General features: G+C 34.1%; 1 protein-coding gene and 1 long non-coding RNA gene across 3 annotated transcripts in view; one reads left to right on the top strand and one right to left on the bottom strand.

The window, feature by feature from the left end:
* The window catches only part of SKAP2 (src kinase associated phosphoprotein 2), a 148,777-nt gene extending 142,933 nt beyond the window's left edge, over nt 1–5,844 (bottom strand). For both annotated transcript variants that reach the window (XM_087892628.1, XM_087892629.1), the window contains exon 1: nt 5,717–5,844. In XM_087892628.1, the coding sequence (XP_087748754.1) occupies nt 5,717–5,768 (52 nt within the window). In that variant the 5' untranslated portion in view covers nt 5,769–5,844. The remainder of the gene's footprint in view (nt 1–5,716) is intronic.
* A 1,362-nt stretch (nt 5,845–7,206) lies between these two features.
* LOC117654948 (uncharacterized) lies at nt 7,207–16,859 on the top strand. The gene is made up of 3 exons (XR_004588459.3): nt 7,207–7,550; nt 9,723–9,868; nt 12,720–16,859. It is a non-coding gene; the product is annotated as an uncharacterized LOC117654948 (long non-coding RNA).
* Nucleotides 16,860–17,712: the final 853 nt, after the last annotated feature.

Genomic DNA, 17,712 nt, shown 5'->3' with positions numbered 1-17,712 from the left:
AATCACTTTGTACTGTGCATGCTAAAACAACATAGTATCTATGACAAAACAAAGAGAACTAATGTTTCAGTATAAAACTACCACTAAATATGGCAATAAAGTCTTATACAGAAGCAGAACACCATTTCTTTTTTTTTTCTTATGAGCTTCTGATGCAGGACTTTACCTTGATACATATTAATTTAATCTGGATTTAATCCCAGTGGTCAGCTTCAAATGGATAGAAATAGAAGGATGTATTATTAAAGAGAATTCTCTGTAATGCAATCTGGATATTGCATTAAACCATGACTATGGTTAACTACAGTTAAATACACAATTGGCAGTTCACACATCAAACTGGGCCTATGGTTTATCAATATTTATTTGATTATGATGCAACATTCTAAACCAAAAAAATCATACTATGAGTTTGATGCATGAACCCAGTCATGCATCAGATGGTTAGTTCAAATGCTCATGTGTGTATGTGTGTTTTGCTATGCAAAATAAAATTTAGTAGCAGATGCCCATAAATAGTCAGTAAATTATTTTATGTGTATTATGAATATCTGTTTTTGAAGGACAAATTATGAGAGGTTTGTCATATTTCTTCTCTAAAAGCAGAGGCCTTATAATTTTACAAATAGTTTGCTGGATTATCCTTTTGGTCTCACCCAAGACTGTTTTTCTTATATAACAAGTTCAATTTACATCAGAACTAGCTATGCAATCTAGTTGTTCAGTTGACTGAAGAATAGATTTTCTGCCCATAATGAGGCAATTATTCACTTAATGGCAGGCTGAAATTAGACAGGCTAGTTGTTATACATAGCCACATTCACTGCATGGTTGGGCTAATGCCTAATCTGAGTTAGCACAGAACACTTGTATTTCAAACATTTTCATGAATAGTGATTGTCACAGCCCAATGGAATAGGAATAGAAACAGTTCATATTAGGTTTTACATAAAAGGTTAGATAGAAAATGTGCAATGCATAATCATAAGATACTGGTCTATAAATAAATTAAAATATTGGTAAATTGGATCACTGATACCTAGGCAACAAAAAAAGATTGATTTCCAAACTTAAATAAAATATTCTAAAATAATTACTTCTTTGTGAAAGGTTCCTCTGAAAGCAAAGAACCAAATAACTAACTGGGAATAAACTCTGCATAATTTTAAATAATTGTGTTATTTGACAAATTTGGTATAACCGAAGTCCGTTATTAGAGATAACAGGTTTAGAGCCCCCACATTCTTTTATTTCATCAGCAGAAATTGACTCTTAATGTCCCTTAATCTTATAACAGGAAGGAAGGAAGGAAGGAAGGAAGGAAGGAAGGAAGGAAGGAAGGAAGGAAGGAAGGAAGGAATTGGAGAAAAACTAGTGTACCTTTTTCTTAGATGTTGAATCATGTTATATTTTAAACAAAAAAAATACCATTTTCATTCAAAATTGTCTGAATAATTGAATAAAAGCCAACAGAATCACAAGACAGCTAGCTCAATATTAATTTTAAAAGAAATCAATTGGGCAGCAAATATATAAAAATAGCATATCCCATTTTTTATTGCTGATATGGAGCACTATAATCTCATAGAAAAGGCAAACACTCTTTTTGTGATACTACAAGTTATTTCAAAAATGTCAGTGGAACCCCTTTCTCTTAACTTCAATGTATCTCTTCTCATTTCAATATTTTTAAGATGTAGTAATTGCAAAGGTAATCATCTTAAATTATATTCACATAATGATTATGTCTTTTTCAGTTATCCAAAATTCTTCTGTAATGAACATTCATTTCAGTAATATTCAGACTGAAAATGAAACACTATAAAAAGTGTGATCTTTATGTCTGAGATCTAAATGTAAAAAATATAAAATTCTACCCAGGATAGATTGAATTAATGGACCACAGTCAAGAGAAATAAAGGAGAGCGACTGCAACTCTTTTCATTATTGTAGCTAAAACATTTCATGTGCTCAAATAGATAATACATATTCCTGACTCACAAGTTAAATTAAGTAGTAACTCTAAATTAAGAGCTGTATGGAAGAGAGTAGAACCTGAGAATGCTTATTGCAAACTTCTATTATTGCATTTCAGTGAGTTTTTTGGAAGATCACTTGTGCATGAGCAATTGGGAACATAATTTACGTACCCTTACACATCTGCACAAATCTCTACAAACCTACACCCACACAAATAATTAAACAAAACTTCAGACCTCACAAAGTACCGAATTTCTCTGCTGTCATTAAAGCATGCAAGTCATTTATCAGGAAGGCTTCTTCCTGAGCATGCAAAAAGATGCCACTGCTTTTAGAGTTGCATTAAATATATGCTACTCTGGTTATTCACTTAATTAAAGCAGTGGTAACTTTTTCACATACATGGCAGAATTGTGCTTGCACAAGATCCAAAATCCAAAAAATTTAAAGTCCATTTATACCAACTATGGCATTATCAAATACTGTCACCGTGTATGTGAACTAGTGGTAGTACCAGGGCTCATTAAAAGCATTTGGAGTTTTGCAAAAATAAATAGTAGCAGTCAATCATTATTAGTCTCTTGGAAGTTTTATCAATAAATTTGACTAAAAACAGTAGTTTTTCATTGCATATCAATGTCCAGGTCAATATCAAGGGTTCATCAAATTAGAGTTAAAAACTTCTGGATGAACATCATACATTAGTACATTCAATGTCTTCAAATGTCAACAGTCCAATTTTTTTTTAAGCAATGTGCTTTTGGGACCAATCCTGTTGCTTTAGTAACTTTAGTTAAAATTTCATTCACTCTTCCCTTTGTAACTTTTTTCATTATCAATCCATTCCTATCATTACATATTCAGCACAATACTGATGAGAACTAGGAAGGGGAAGGGTGGAGGTACATCTGCAGAAAATAAGTCTCTAACTGGTCCACTGTTAGGAATGATTAGAACTTATAGAAATTAGTCCTACAACATAAATATTTAACTGAGGACTTATTTCAATCATTTATCATGAGAATTTTTTAGCTTATTTTTAACTTTTGATTTATCATGGAAGACTAACATTTTTTTAAAAAAAATATCATGCCAATTAGTCATATTAATAAGACAACAGTTAATAGCAATACACAGAAAAGGCAGAAGGGTTGCCCATGATTTTAGTACTATGCTGCTTTTGTTCTTAGTCAAAGTCCATGCTGGCTAGAGGTTTCTGGGATTGAGATCACACACCCTAAAATTGCCAAGATTGAGAATAATAGACTCTTCTTAGTGCGAAGACAGAAAATGGAATTCTCTGTTCAGGAAAAAGCTAGACAGTTAATAAAAACAGAAGGTAAGACCCATCTTACACTGTGATTTTAATTTTGAAGTTTAATTTTGAATATATGTATATGTGTATGTATAATACATATACATATACACATTCAAAATTAAACTTATTTCCCGGCAAACAGATTGCAACCATATAGTCTCAAAAAGAGCAAGCTGTCTTCTGATAGAAAGTGGGTTAGCATATCAAACTAAAATAATATGGTTACTTTGGATGTGCTGTACAAAACCAAAAATTATAGTTTGTAGGCCATGAATAATAGGATAGCTTGCTGAATGACTCTAGTCAAGTCTGATTCATTCAAGGACTAAACAAGTCCCAATCACAACATATAGCAGTTCCTAGGTTACCTCTGTTAATCTCAAAAAGCTAAGCAGGGTAAGGCCCAGTTAGTTCTTAGACAGGAGTCCTCCAAGACTGTAAACTAGTCTGGGAAATCAAAAATATTCTTTAAAACGGACACTTCCTTCTGGTTGCTGGGAACAGATACTTCCATGTAGTCAGGGGGAGCTGAACTTGAAGGATTTGCATTTCAGCATACTTCAAAAATGATTAATAATAATAAGTGCCTTAGATCCCACATAAACACAACACTCTTCTGCTATTCATTACAACAGCCCAATGTTTTCACTTCATGTCTGGAAAGAAGGTACCACTGCTGTAAGAGTTACTGTTAGAAACAGCAGCTTTTGTTTCAGGCTTGCTCAGAAACCTGAAAAGAATCAGTCTGCCTTCATAGCTAGGTGTAGTATTTGCCTGAGATCCAAAAGCACTTATTCAAGATACTGGTAATTTCTGAAGTATATGCAACCCTAATGTTTACCTGGTATGAAAGAGTATGAAATTAGATCTATTTCTATTGGCCAGGAAGGAATTCTTGAAAAGCTGACATAATCACATCTTGGCAGAGCTATACTTTTTAAAAGTATACTCAAGCAATCTTTCAACCTACAGGATAACTGTTGACTGAGATATAATTGATCAAGACTTATTTGGCATGTAATAATTTTTTCATGTTTTTTTAAAGGAACTACAGCCTAAGAATTCTTGTCTACAGTATTCCTACTGTGGACGCACATAATTCAGTAGTTATTTCATATATTTAATGTAGTTGGCTCTTGATTAAGACAATTCATGTAGTAAACTTAATAAACAAAGTGTTTACAGGCCCATATGTATGTTTAAATAAAACTTCAATGTAATGGATATTGGTGAGGGCAAATCAAGTTATTTACTGATTAATATTAAACAAGTATAATTAGAGGAAGAGCACACTGACTTTAGAAAAATGCATTTCATTATACATGGGTAGAGAATTTCAGCCAAACATATGATAGAAATTTAGTGCTGGCATAAATACAAAATAGAGTCACTAAAAGAAAAGGGATTTTATTTCATTTGAAAGCATTTGGTTAACAAAAGGAAATATATTTTTAAAAACTAAGTGGCTTTCAGTCTGGTATAATGAGAGACACAGGAAATACAACACAGAACAATCTATTTTAAGATTATGAAAATGTAAGCAAATATGGAAACATCAAAGGCTTCTTTCTTTTCTTTTCCATTTTTTTTTGGGCTGAAACAAAGCCCCAATTCTGCACTTTGGACATTGGTCCAAGAAAAAAAAAAATCAGAAATCCAGGTGATTATCCAAACATTGTAATGCTTCTACAGTACCACTCTAAATTCTTCTTAGCTAAACTCTTTCTACTTGTAGCATCAGCATTTAAAAAATGTAAATTAATTTTTGAAATTAAAACTTTATTAGTGTATTTCACCTTCATTATCGTATAAGTAATTCAAAGCATTGAACAAACATAATATTCTTTCCCTTTCTGTTTTTCTCACAACAACCCTGTGAGGTGGGTTGGGTGACTAATTCAAAGTCTAGTGGAACTAGAACTCAGTCTCCTGGTTTCTAGTCCTGTACCTCATTCACTAGCCTTATACACCAAACTGACTTTAAGAATATATCTCCAAAATAAGACAGCAAGAGTATAAAAGCAGATTTTCTGATAAATACTGATGTCAAACTTTCCCTAGTCCAAGTCAGGGAAGTAGTTGGCTATTTCTTGTCCAAATATTTAAAAAACGATCAGCTAAGCATCAACCCACCCTGCTTCGCGACCCAACTCCTCCTCTAGGGTGAATTTCTTGACTTACGGAGTCCCCCTTTTCTTTATTATTACACTTGGAAAACAAAATCCTCAAGTTTAGATCTTCGGCTTCCCTTCCAAAAAGCAATCACTCCCGCCCCAGAAGTCACTTCTCCATTTCTTCTACCTTCCCTTTTCTTTCCTTACTCTCCTGTAGCTGTATTACACTGTCTCTAGCAAAGTGCTCCCTAGTCTCGCCACGCTTGCAGAAGTTCCCTCCCAGCCGCGCAGGGCACACATTCACCTGCAAGGAAGTTACTGATCTCCTCGGGGATGGCGGGCAAGCCCTGCATCATGACCAGGTGGTCGCACGGGAACCCCTTGCTCAGCGAAGGCAGGGAAAAGGTATAACCACACCCCTTTCCCGGCTCCGGGAAGTTAGTTAATAAACCTCGGAGGCGGGGCTACTCTGCCAGCTTCTGCAACAATAGTCATTTCCCGTATCTTAAGTAGTATTGCGCATGTGCCCTTAGCACCGGAGCACGCTTGCGTTACTGCAAAAGTTCCCATTTCTATGGTTACAAAAACTCCGGACTGCCAAGTATCGCAGCACGTGACTCCAGTTTTGCATTTCTCTCCATATTTAGTGTGGGCTTCCCGTTCTTAAGTTTCACTTGAGTCTTAAGTTTTTTCCATTATCAAAAATGGCCAAAAATGGTCCACGGCAGCTTCAGACTTTGGGGATTTCTATTCGATAAAACGTTTGGAACATGGATATGCAAAAAGCTTCTTTGATTGGCTGAATTGCGTTTTCCACGGTTTTAGTTCTCGACCACCTTGACTCGGTTTGCAGTCTTCTAATTCTGCACGATCTGGGATTCCAGGTTTTAATAATCGGGCATTTATCCTGGCTGCAGTGGTATGTCATTACCGGAATGACTCCTTTGGGGACGAACTGGATTTTCTTTTGAGTGGACTTGCATAAAAGAATGTTCTGTTCACCTGTAGAAGGTTCTGTGTCCGGAATAAAGTGGAAAAAGTAAAATCCGCTTGTGGAGAAATAGCAGCCAAAAGATCACTCGCAGGAGAAGGCTTTTTCAGTTTTGTTTTGATTTCAAGCAGCAATTTGCTTTCACACCTCTGTACACATCTAAAAAAAATTAAAATACAAGATTATTTCTTGTTCTGTAGTTAATGCAAAGTCATGACTTTCTAATCAGTTGCAACTTTCTGAATCTCAAAAATAATATTTGTGTATGCACTTAAAATTTGGTTTCCCAAATTGAAGTCAATCTAGGGGAGGCACAAATATTTTTTGCGCCTCCCTTTTGTAATTTTATTGTAACAAACATTGTTACAGAAAAAAGTTCCACCTTTCCTGAAGTTTCATTGTACTGTTTTCCTTATTCATTTCTGTTCATTTTGGTATTTAATTTTTAGGTGTACATTAAGGTTATACCAAAGAGAAGTTTAATGGCAAAAAGTTTAGGAACCCCTGCCTAGAAGGAATGCAAAAGAAGTTGAACAAATTTATAGTTGCTAAAGCTGAGCATGCACAAACAAAAATAACCTCTTAATTATACTATTATTGATTAATTCTGAAAATCATTATTTTCTCCAACAATTCTGTATTCCATTTTTTTGTATAGAAAAGATGCTATACACATAGAATGAAAGAATGGACTTTTTTTAAGTCCATTGATCTATAAAGCATGACATTACTGACAGAAGTGTTCGCTAGAATTTCAATCAAGAAAATATCTAGGGTTGAATTTAGAATTTGGTTGCTTCCAGGTATGTTGCGATTACAATTCCCAGAATTTATAAACAGCAGATGAAACTCAAATACTTTGGCCACCTAATGGGCCACCTAGTGGAAGGACTCACTGGAGAAGAGCCTAATGTTGGGAAAGATTGAGGGCAAAAGAAGAAAGGGACGAGGTGGCTGGATGGAGTCACTGAAGCGGTAGGCATCAGCTTAAATGGATTCCAGAGGATGGTAGAAGACAGGAAGGTCTGGAGGAACATTGTCCATAGGGTTGCGATGAGTCGGACACGACTTCGAACTAACAACAAATAAACAGCATGGTCATTGCTACCATATCCATGCAGACCAAATTTAAATATGATGAACATAGGTAATGTATAAATATCTTGTGTTCCACAGAGAACCAAAGGACATTTGTTCCTAGAATTAATGGAAAAAGTATCAATCTAATTTTAATAAATTATTGTAAAACTTTTTTCTTAACATTCAAAAGAGTTACACTTATGTTCATTATTGCTTTGCTTACAATAGAAATTTAAAATTGTCCACTTTCATCTTAATCACTATCAAACCATCTTTAAAAGGACCTGATAGCTCATTAACAGCTTCTGATATTCCAAAAATATCCATTATTTATCTCAAGATATGAGTTGATCTATATAAGATCTTTTCATTCAGTTCCACTAATGGCAGTGTCTGATATGTATTTGCATCTAAGATTTTTGTCCTGGTTAGACAAAAGGTAGAAAACTTTTCTGTTATTAGTTTGCAAAGACCAATTTTGTTCCTTAACCCTTGAACTCTAAAAAGATCCAATGTAAGACTGAAAATAAAAGGAATGGTAATTGAGACAGTAAAACAAAGAGCACACTCAAGTCTTACATTCTTAATACAACAATCTTATGATAATAATCTGGGATAGAAAAGGTTTAAACAGAGGAATGGTCCTTCTGTTCTACTGGCCAGATGACAGAAGATGGATGCTGAAATCTGATTAAGATGACTTCTTAGCTGAGTTGATGATAACTCTGTTTCACTTTACTTCCCTGATGAAATGGCTGGTGACAAGTGATAGTTGATGGAAATAGGAGTGTGATAAAGCTGCAGCTGATTGTGGCCCTGTCTCCTTCAGTCTCTCTGCTATGAACCTGATATAATGACTACTGCCAGGTGACAGCTGATATGGCTTCTCAGCGGAGCTTACTTCTCTTCATTCGTTCTGCTGCCAGCCTAATAGTTTAATATGAAGGAAGAGTTATAAGCCACTGGCCTTTCAACGTCCATTAATCCTTTAGCTAGAATTTAATGCAATTTTATCCAACCTACTGCTGTTGAGATGAGTTGGCATTGTAGCTCCCAGAATCTCCAATAAATATACTTATACTTTTAAAGAGTTGGGCTCTGACATACCTGATGGCACTAAACTGGAAAGTACTATTATATCTGGCAATTTGAGGAGTTGCAATTTTTAAACTATCTGAAGACTGGAAGACTGAAAAGCAGGAGTGAAATCCAGCAGGTTCTGACAGGTTCTGGAGAATCGGTAGCGGAAATTTTGAGCAGTTCGGACAACCACTAGTGGAAATTTTGAGTAGTTCAGAGATCCGGCAAATACCACCTCTGGCTGGCCCCAGAGTGGGGAGGAAATGGGGATTTTGCAGTATCCTTCCCCTACCATGCCCACCAAGCCACGCCCACAGAACTGGTAGTAAAAAAAATTGGATTTCACCATTGGTGAAAAGCCAATTTAATTTGGTGTAGGTATAGTAAATCTATTAGCTTTTTTTTTTTTAAAGCTTGGTTAACTTGGCAGATGATGAAGATCCTGACAGTTGTAGTTTACTAATATCTCGAAAACCATAGTTTCCGACTGTATTTTTTCCCCTTTGAGAGGAAACATATTGAGGATGAGAAATTTTGTTTGCTCATATCTTTAAAAAATGGAAAGATCCATTGAAGAGAATGGGGAAATAAAAATTATCTGCATGAAGGGTTGAACATAACCTTCCTTCTCAACGAGTTATTCTTCAGCAGCTTTCTATTACTTTTTTTAATGTATAGAAGAGAAAACTAGATAATAGGCATTTTGATCAAATAATGAAAATAAATGTTCTCTGCATTTCTTGAACTATAGTTTGGTATTTCTTCCACTTATCTTTAATTAGACAAAGAAGCTATTTTAGCTAGCAATAGTATTTTATTATCCATTTTATTGCTGACTTAACCCACATTCAAGCAGTTAAGTAACTGGTCCGTATAATGGCATACAGTAATAGTATCTGTGGGTTATAGTGATTTTTATATTTGTGTTAATTGTTAATAAATGCTACTCTTTCTGCCTAGGGAATACTTGTATTGTGTTTGTGTCTCTCTCCAATTGTTATAATAGCTATTAATGTGTACTTTAGGTTACACATTTCTGTCAAAAGACTCTGGAAGCATATATGTACATAATAGGTTAACAAGGAAATAGTATCCAATCCAGCGATTTTGACCTTTGGGGCTAATCTTAATCCTACTTTAAGTTTAATTTACTGTTCAGTCTCTCCTCAGAAACCAATTTAAGATGTCATCTGAACCAACAAATATTCCATTTACACTGAAATTACTTTCCCTGTTGACATTATTACAACTGTTAGCTGTGTGAAAGGAGGTGATCTGAAGTCAACTGAAAATACTCCAATAAAAGTAAGTGCACTTTCTTAAATGGATTGGAGATCACAGCTTAAAGCTCCAGCAACAATATAGTGCCAATTAAGATAAAGTGTGGGAACTTAAGCCAAAACCTTCCCAAGAAAGTTCATGAATTGAAATTTAAATCTATTAAATCTTTCTTTATTAGTTTGTGAATTAATTGAGCAGCCTGAGAATATAGAAGCTTCCAGAGATGACCTACCTCAGTAAACCTTCAGTGAAAAGGGATAAACAGATCATTTCCACATAGTATCCTATGTAATTTAAATTTACCTTGTAGTTCACCGTGTAGAAATTATTCTTGACTGGATGGAACTATATCAACAAATGCTATACTACACTTGTAAATGCATTTTCTTCCTGGTCGTCAATATTGCTATAATTGTAGGATAAAAAAAAATGAAGATTGTTCATGTTCTGCAGTACTAATAAGTCAGAGCCTATGTTCTAAAGTTCTCTGGGCTTCTCCCTTCTTTCCCAAACAAAAATATACTTGATAATTGACTAGATAGCTGAGATATTTTTACCCTATTCCCTCTAACTCTAGACTAAGGTCTGTTGTCTTTCCAGATTTCTCCCTTGCACTAATTGCTTGCTTCCACTGCTCTGCCCACAACAGAACTCCTTGTGTGTTGTCTCAGCTGAAAAACAATTTTCTGGTGGCCAAACCCACATACAAGTTATCACAGTCTATCTGCCTGTTGACTAAAGCATCTCACAGGGTTTTTAAGCAGGCAAGGGTACCTATTGGCTAACATCAGGGTTACCCAATGGGTAGACTGGGTTGAATGGATTTTTGAAGGTCCACTTTCATCCATAAATTAGCACCATTATATATTACCTAAGAGGCAGCTTGCACTAACAGGATTATTCCCCTAACCCTAAACATGATTTTAGTTTGTGGATAACTCTGGCATTGCATGTCAAAACAACTGGACGCAAAGAGAGTTCCCCCTACCCCCCATGCCATCATCCTACTAAAAACCTAATTCCCACAACACTGTCGTATGCCTAAGGATATTTAATCTATGTATTAGGGCTATATTACTATTACCCTTCTCATCTTTCCTATTACCTTCTCCTATTGGTATCTTATTATTTATCACAGTGTTGTTTGTAGGTACACTGAGAACTTATGAACCAGAGACAAATTTCTTGTGTGTCCAATCACACTTGGCCAATAAAGAATATTCTATTCTATATTCTATTCTATTTATATATGTTCCTCCAAACAGTTGCATTAAAATGCTGAATTCTACAAATTGGCCCTGGTTATGTAATAAACTTTCTGTTCTTGAAATTGTGTTGACAAGGGTTGAAACAATTATCAGAATAAAATCTATCATTATCTCCAAGAGTGCAAGATATTTAGAACAGTCCAAAATTGCATACTGCTTCTAGCTATCCTCTAAGATTTGCATAATAAAGCAGTTGAATCCTCTTAGACTTGCAGCTATTCTCAAGATAGCATGGGGATTTCTAGATTAACGTAATTTTTTTCAGTGGTTTTGGAAATGGTTCCTTGTTCAAGAGGAAGAGGATCTATTTTGAATATTTAAAAAGTGAAGTCTTGCTATTTATGTCAGAAACAGCTTCGCTCAGAATATAACGGGCAAGTTCAAGCTTCAGATCTTTCTGTTTTAAATGTAAATGGGAGAGTTTTTGATACCTTGTTTATAAAAGGGATGGAGATCTCAGTAAATTGGAGAAGTATCTTTTTTTTTTTAATCATCCCTTTAAAAAGCAGGATAATATGGGATAGAGATAAAGACAGCTGTGTTCTCTTACTGGATTCAACAGAAATAGACTCAGATAACTCAGAAATCATATTGACATTCATTTTAAAAATAAAAATATTGTAATATCAGGTATCTAGTTATTTGAATATCCTAATATTTATAGCTTTCCTATTCTGAAATTGTGACTTTAATTAGAAATTTATCATTTTCATCATTTAAATGTCTAATCATATTGAGTATCTTGATTTTATAGAAATGTGTAGTGCCAATCAAACACAAAATGATATTTATTAAAATGTTTAACAAAATCGAGTTAGCTCTGAAATCTTTGATATTCTGTGTTAGATTCTGAGTTAAATGAATACAATTTGACTCTACCTCAATAAGAGCTATGGTAGTGATCATCATATTCTATGGGATTTCTTGCAAGCTGCTCATTCAACAATGAGATATATGTACCTTATGATTTAATGGATACTCTTTGATCTTATGCAGCATATACATAGTTATTGAATCAGTCTTACTCCCAGATGAGTGTGCATAGAATTAACCAAATAAATTTTAATTATATAGTAGTTTCCGAAGCTCTTTGACTGAATGCCAATTGTTTTGTCTGTTCTTACAGTTGTGCCTAATGACTTGAAAAAACTAATGCATGTAATTATTGAGGCCTAAGTGTCTTAAGGTATGGCTGTTTTTCTTTGCCAGCCATTAAATTATTTTTTTCATTTTTTTAAGCCTGACTTAAAATCTATCTTGCAGAAATGAAAGAATTATTTCACAACATAGTCATAATAATTGTATTTTAAATAAATGCCCACACTGGCATTTCTAATTCTGTACATTATATTCTATTTTTAAAAAGTGCTGAACATTTGACTGATTGAAATTTTTCAGTATTATATTAATATAGCAATGTTGATATATTAATAGCTATTAAGTTGAAATTTAATTTAAAAGACGTTTGAGGTATGACTTGTTCCCTTTAAATACACCTTACCAACTCAGTAGTATTTCTTTTAAATATGTATTAATAGGATGACCCTATACATGCATTAATCTTTCTATTTCTTAGGCTTATCTAACCATATGTGTTTTTTTTTCAGCAAAAATGAATTAAACCTGGAATGGCTAAAGATTATTTTCTTTTGCCTTCTTATGTAAGTAAACATAAATTATTGATAAACATAAATGGCTCTCTTAAGAGCAGTTTTGTTTTCAATGTATAGTACTTGTCAATGCATAGAGTTTTATCAATGCTGTCTATAATACTCCAAACTTTATTTTTGATTATGTGCAAACAAGCTACTCTAACTGAAGGAAGAGTAATACCCTCAAATCAGGGGTGAAACGATTTTTGTGTATTTGATGTTTGAATAATGTTAGGAGGTATCTTCCTCCTTCTCTTTGGTCTTTCTTTTTTTCTTTTTTTTTCCTTTATTTCTTTTCCCCTCTCTTATTTTTTTTAATTCTCTTCTTAATTTTTCTTGTTATATCTTTATTCTTTTTTTCCTCTCTCTCTCTGTTTCCTTTTTATTTTTTATTGCTATTATTATTATTATCCTTACTATCCTCTCTCTTTACTTTTACCTTAATTGAAGCTGACTATATAAACATATAAAGATTAATTTGATTAGGAAATAAGAGTATAAATGATTGTGATTTTTGAATGAATTTTTGAATAATAATAGCACTTAACAATTACAGAAAATTGATCTTAAAGTGGTTCAAAACGTTGCTTTTCATAGAAAAATAAGAAATAAGCATGAAATGGAAGAAATTTAGAGAAAATTTAAAGCTTAGGAGAGAGCAAGTGAGAAGATATTTGTTACAATACATTTCTATTTTAAATTAGTAGGAGACATGGAGGAGAATATGTTGAAAAATAATACCGGTAACATATTGTGAATTAGTTAAAACTAGATAGCCAAATAATAGATGCAGGAGTGGAGGAAAGCATAAAGCTGGATAATAGCTAAAATAAAATGCTATGAACCAGCTAAATAAATGAAGTTAGGAGTGGAGGAAAGCATGACTCTGTAGAACAGTTAAAGCAAAGCTGTGATCCAGTTTAACAAATTGAGGTAGGAGTGGAGGAAAGCATGATGCTGGAGAACAGTTAAAGCAAAGCTGTGAACCAGCCAACAAATAGGTTAGGAGTGGAGGAAAGCACAATTCTGGAGATCAGGTGAAACAAAGTTGTGAGCCAGTCACAAATAGAGGTAGGAGTGGAGGAAAGCATTGCTGGAAAACAACTAATTGAGTTGTGAACCTGTTTAACAAAAGATTTAGGAGGAGTGGAGGAGATAAGGTTGGAGAGCAGTTAAAGCCAAACTGTGAGCCAGCCAAGTAAGTAAGGTTAGGAGTGGAGGAAAGCATTGCTGGAAAACAGCTAATTAAGTTGTGAACCAGCCAAAAAATAAACCTAGGAGGAAGTGGAGGAGATAATACTGGAGAATAGTTAAAGCAAAACTGTGAACCAGTTAAACAAGAAGAGTTAGGAGTGGACGAAAGTACTGCTGGGAAATAGCTATTTAAATTATGAACCAGCTAAATATTAGATTTAGTAGTAATGGAGAATAAGCCTGAAGTAAGCAAATATAAAATATTTTGCGAGTAATAAATTATAGATGAAAATGTTGAATGAATGTTAAAATGAATCTATTTTGAAATGACTTTAAGAGAGGAGAAAAATATTTTATGTTAAGACTATGGACATTAGATGTCATTTAAGAGAGGTAAAATAGAGATTTGATGTAATGGGTTTTAGGATTAAGGAATATATATGAAATACTGATTGTTAAAATGATAAAAATTTAGAATGATGTGTATTTGGAAATGATTGAATATAAGAAGGAGCTGTGTATATTTGGAGTTAAAGATTTAGGATGATACAATAGAATGTTAAATGTTTAGAATAAGATGTTAGAATGTATGATAAAAAATCGGGATTGGATTATTTTTTTTAAAGATGTAAATGGATGAAATATGGAATTGAATTGGTTAAGGGAGTGTGAACAATTGTACCTATTCTATACTGGATCAAACCTTTGCTCTAAAAAGGTGTATTTTATGTTTTACGTTTAAAAATAAATTAAAAAAAATTTTCCAAAAAAAAATCGGGTGAAATGCTCCTGGTTCGGACTGGATCGCCTGATGGAGGCAGGTGGTTCGGAGAACCGGTAGCAAAAATCCCTGCCCCCCCCATGCCCAGCTGAGCCGCGCGATCATCAGAGGCTTTTTTTTTTATTTTTAAAAGCATTTTTTCTACAATCTCTTCAGAGGTTGTAGAAAAAAAGCTTTTAAAAGCCTCTGATGATCCCAGTTGAGTTGCCTGATTGGCAGAGGCTTTTTTTCTTTTAAAAAATATTTTTTCTACAATCTCTTTCTAACCAAAGTTGATGTATGTATGTATGCATGCATGTATGCATGTATATATGTATTCATTCATTCATTCATTCATTCATTCATTCATTCATTCATTCATTATGCTTCTGGACTTTGTGCATGAGGTGTGGAAAAAATGAAACTTTGATATTGGATTTTACTGATTAGATAGGTTTGTTGTTATAGAAATGGCTAGTTTATACTATTATGTAAAAGTAAATGGTTGATATTTGGAGTTATTATTTTATTCTCCTGCACCAAGGGAAGTCAGAAGTCAAAAGTCAATGCCTTTCCCCCCCACCCACTTTTCCCACACTTTTCCCTTCCCTTTTCCTTCCCCTATCTTTCCTAATATTTTCTTTTGTATTTCTGTATCTTATAATATTAATGCAAAACATCTTTCTATATGAGGTCACCATCATCATGTGGCTTTTTGTAAGGTATTTTCATGAAGGTGCTTTTAATATACCTTGCAAGACTGCTACAATAAAACTCTGTTTAAATTTCTGCCTGTAAGAGTTGGCTTAAGCCATGAATTATTACTTTGTGAAATTAAGGAATCTTGGCAAAATTTCCATTCAAATTTAGTTTTAATGTAAAATGTCAGAATATCATGTGGTTTACAATGAGATCATTCAATTAACAAAAGAGCTTCTCAGACATGTACTTTTGATATACATGTAGCATAGACAATATGTCCATATAGCAGAATCAAAAGGATAAAAGTTTTCAAACACATTTCACAACAGTATGCTGCTGAGAAAACAGGAACATGTGAAAATTTAATATTTTCCTATTTATTCAATCCTTTATATTAAAAGATGACAATTTAAATTATCATTCTTTACTCAGTTAATAGTTTTTGTTTTATGAGTCTTGAGACAGAAAATACTGCATTTGTAACTATTGACAATGATGAATCCACATATAGACGGGAGGTTGAACAACTAGCCTCGTGGTGTGACCGGAACAATCTGGAACTGAACACACTCATAACGGTAGAGTTGGTGGTAGACTTTAGGAGAAACCCTTCCATTCTTCCACCTCTTACAATACTAGACAACACATTATCAACAGTAGAGACTTTCAAATTTCTAGGTTCTACCATATCGCAAGATCTAAATGGACATCTAACATCAAAAACATCATCAAAAAAGCACAACAAAGAATGTTCTTTCTGCACCAACTCAGAAAGCTCAAACTGCCCAAGGAGCTGTTGATGCAGTTCTACAGAGGAATTATTGAGTCTATTATCTGCACCTCTACAACTGTCTGGTTTGGTTCTGCAACCCAACAAGACAGACACAGACTTCAGAGGATAATTAGAACTGCAGAAAAAACAATTGCTACCAACCTGCCTTCCATTGAGGACCTGTATACTGCACGAGTCAAAAAGAGGGCTGTGAAAATATTTACAGACCCTTCACATCATGGACATAAACTGTTTCAACTCCTACCCTTAAAACAACACTATAGAGCACTGCACACCAGAACAACTAGAAACAGGAACAGTTTTTGCCCGAGTGCCATCACTCTGCTAAACAAATAATTCCCTCAACACTGTCAAATTATTTACTAAGACTGCACTACTATTAATCTTCTCATTGTTCCTATCACCCATCTCCTTCTGCTATTGACTGTATGGCTGTAACTTTGTTGCTTGTATCCTTACAATTTATATTTACTGTTTCCTAATATGATTTGATTGGTTATTTGTACCCTATGACTATCATTAAGTGTTGTACCTTATGATTCTTAATGAATGTATCTTTTCTTTTATGTACACTGAGAGCATATGCACCAAGACAAATTCCTTGTGTGTCCAATCACACTTGGCCAATAAAAATTCTATTCTATTCTATTCTACTCTATTCTATTCTATTCTATTTTATTCTATTCTATTCTGGTTTCGGATAGATATTGTGGTTTCATTAACCTATTATTAGCCAGTTCCTGATTCTTCCTATCTTTTGTAATTCAATAATAGTCCACTTTATTTTGGCTATCAGAGCACTGAAAACATATGCTGTGTTTCAGATATATGCACTTTACATAATATTTGGAAAAAACTGACACCTATAACAACCTGCCTTTGATATTCCAAATGAGCATCCGTTGCACTTTTGATGCACCATAAGTTTATTATTGTCCACTTTTAATTGTGGAATTGATTGAGCTACTGTTCAGTAAAATGATACGTCAGTTGCCATTTACAATGGGGTAAATCAGTCCTATTCAAACTGTTCACCATATTGGTATGTACTCTTCAGGGTGAAGAAGGGAATGAATATATATCATGTACCAATTGAATGGCGCTCTCTTTGATCATCACCACCTGCACACATGGACAAAGTACATTCATATAGTCATTCAAGAAGTTCTCTTTGAGCCATGGTGGCACAGTGGTTAGAATGCAGTACTTCAGGGTAATTCTGCTGACTGTAGGCTGCCAGCATTTCAGCAGTTCAATTCCCACCAACTCAAGATTGACTCAGCCTTCCACCCTTCCAAGGTCAATAAAATGAGGAGCCAAATTGTTGGGGGCAATATGCTAACCCCAACCCTAATGATTGTTGATAAAGCCAGTTGCATGTATTAATATCTAGTAAAGTAAGTAGATCCTGATTCTGGAGAATATCAGTACAAATCATTTTACAACTAATAAGAAAAATAATGTTTCTGCTCATCAATAATCTTGTTGTTCAGTTGCTA

The sequence above is a fragment of the Pantherophis guttatus genome, chromosome 4 (genome assembly GCF_059756535.1).
Source record: "Pantherophis guttatus breed Tessera chromosome 4, ASM5975653v1, whole genome shotgun sequence".
In the NCBI taxonomy this organism is placed as follows: domain Eukaryota; kingdom Metazoa; phylum Chordata; class Lepidosauria; order Squamata; family Colubridae; genus Pantherophis; species Pantherophis guttatus.
This window is presented reverse-complemented; position numbering and strand designations above follow the sequence as displayed.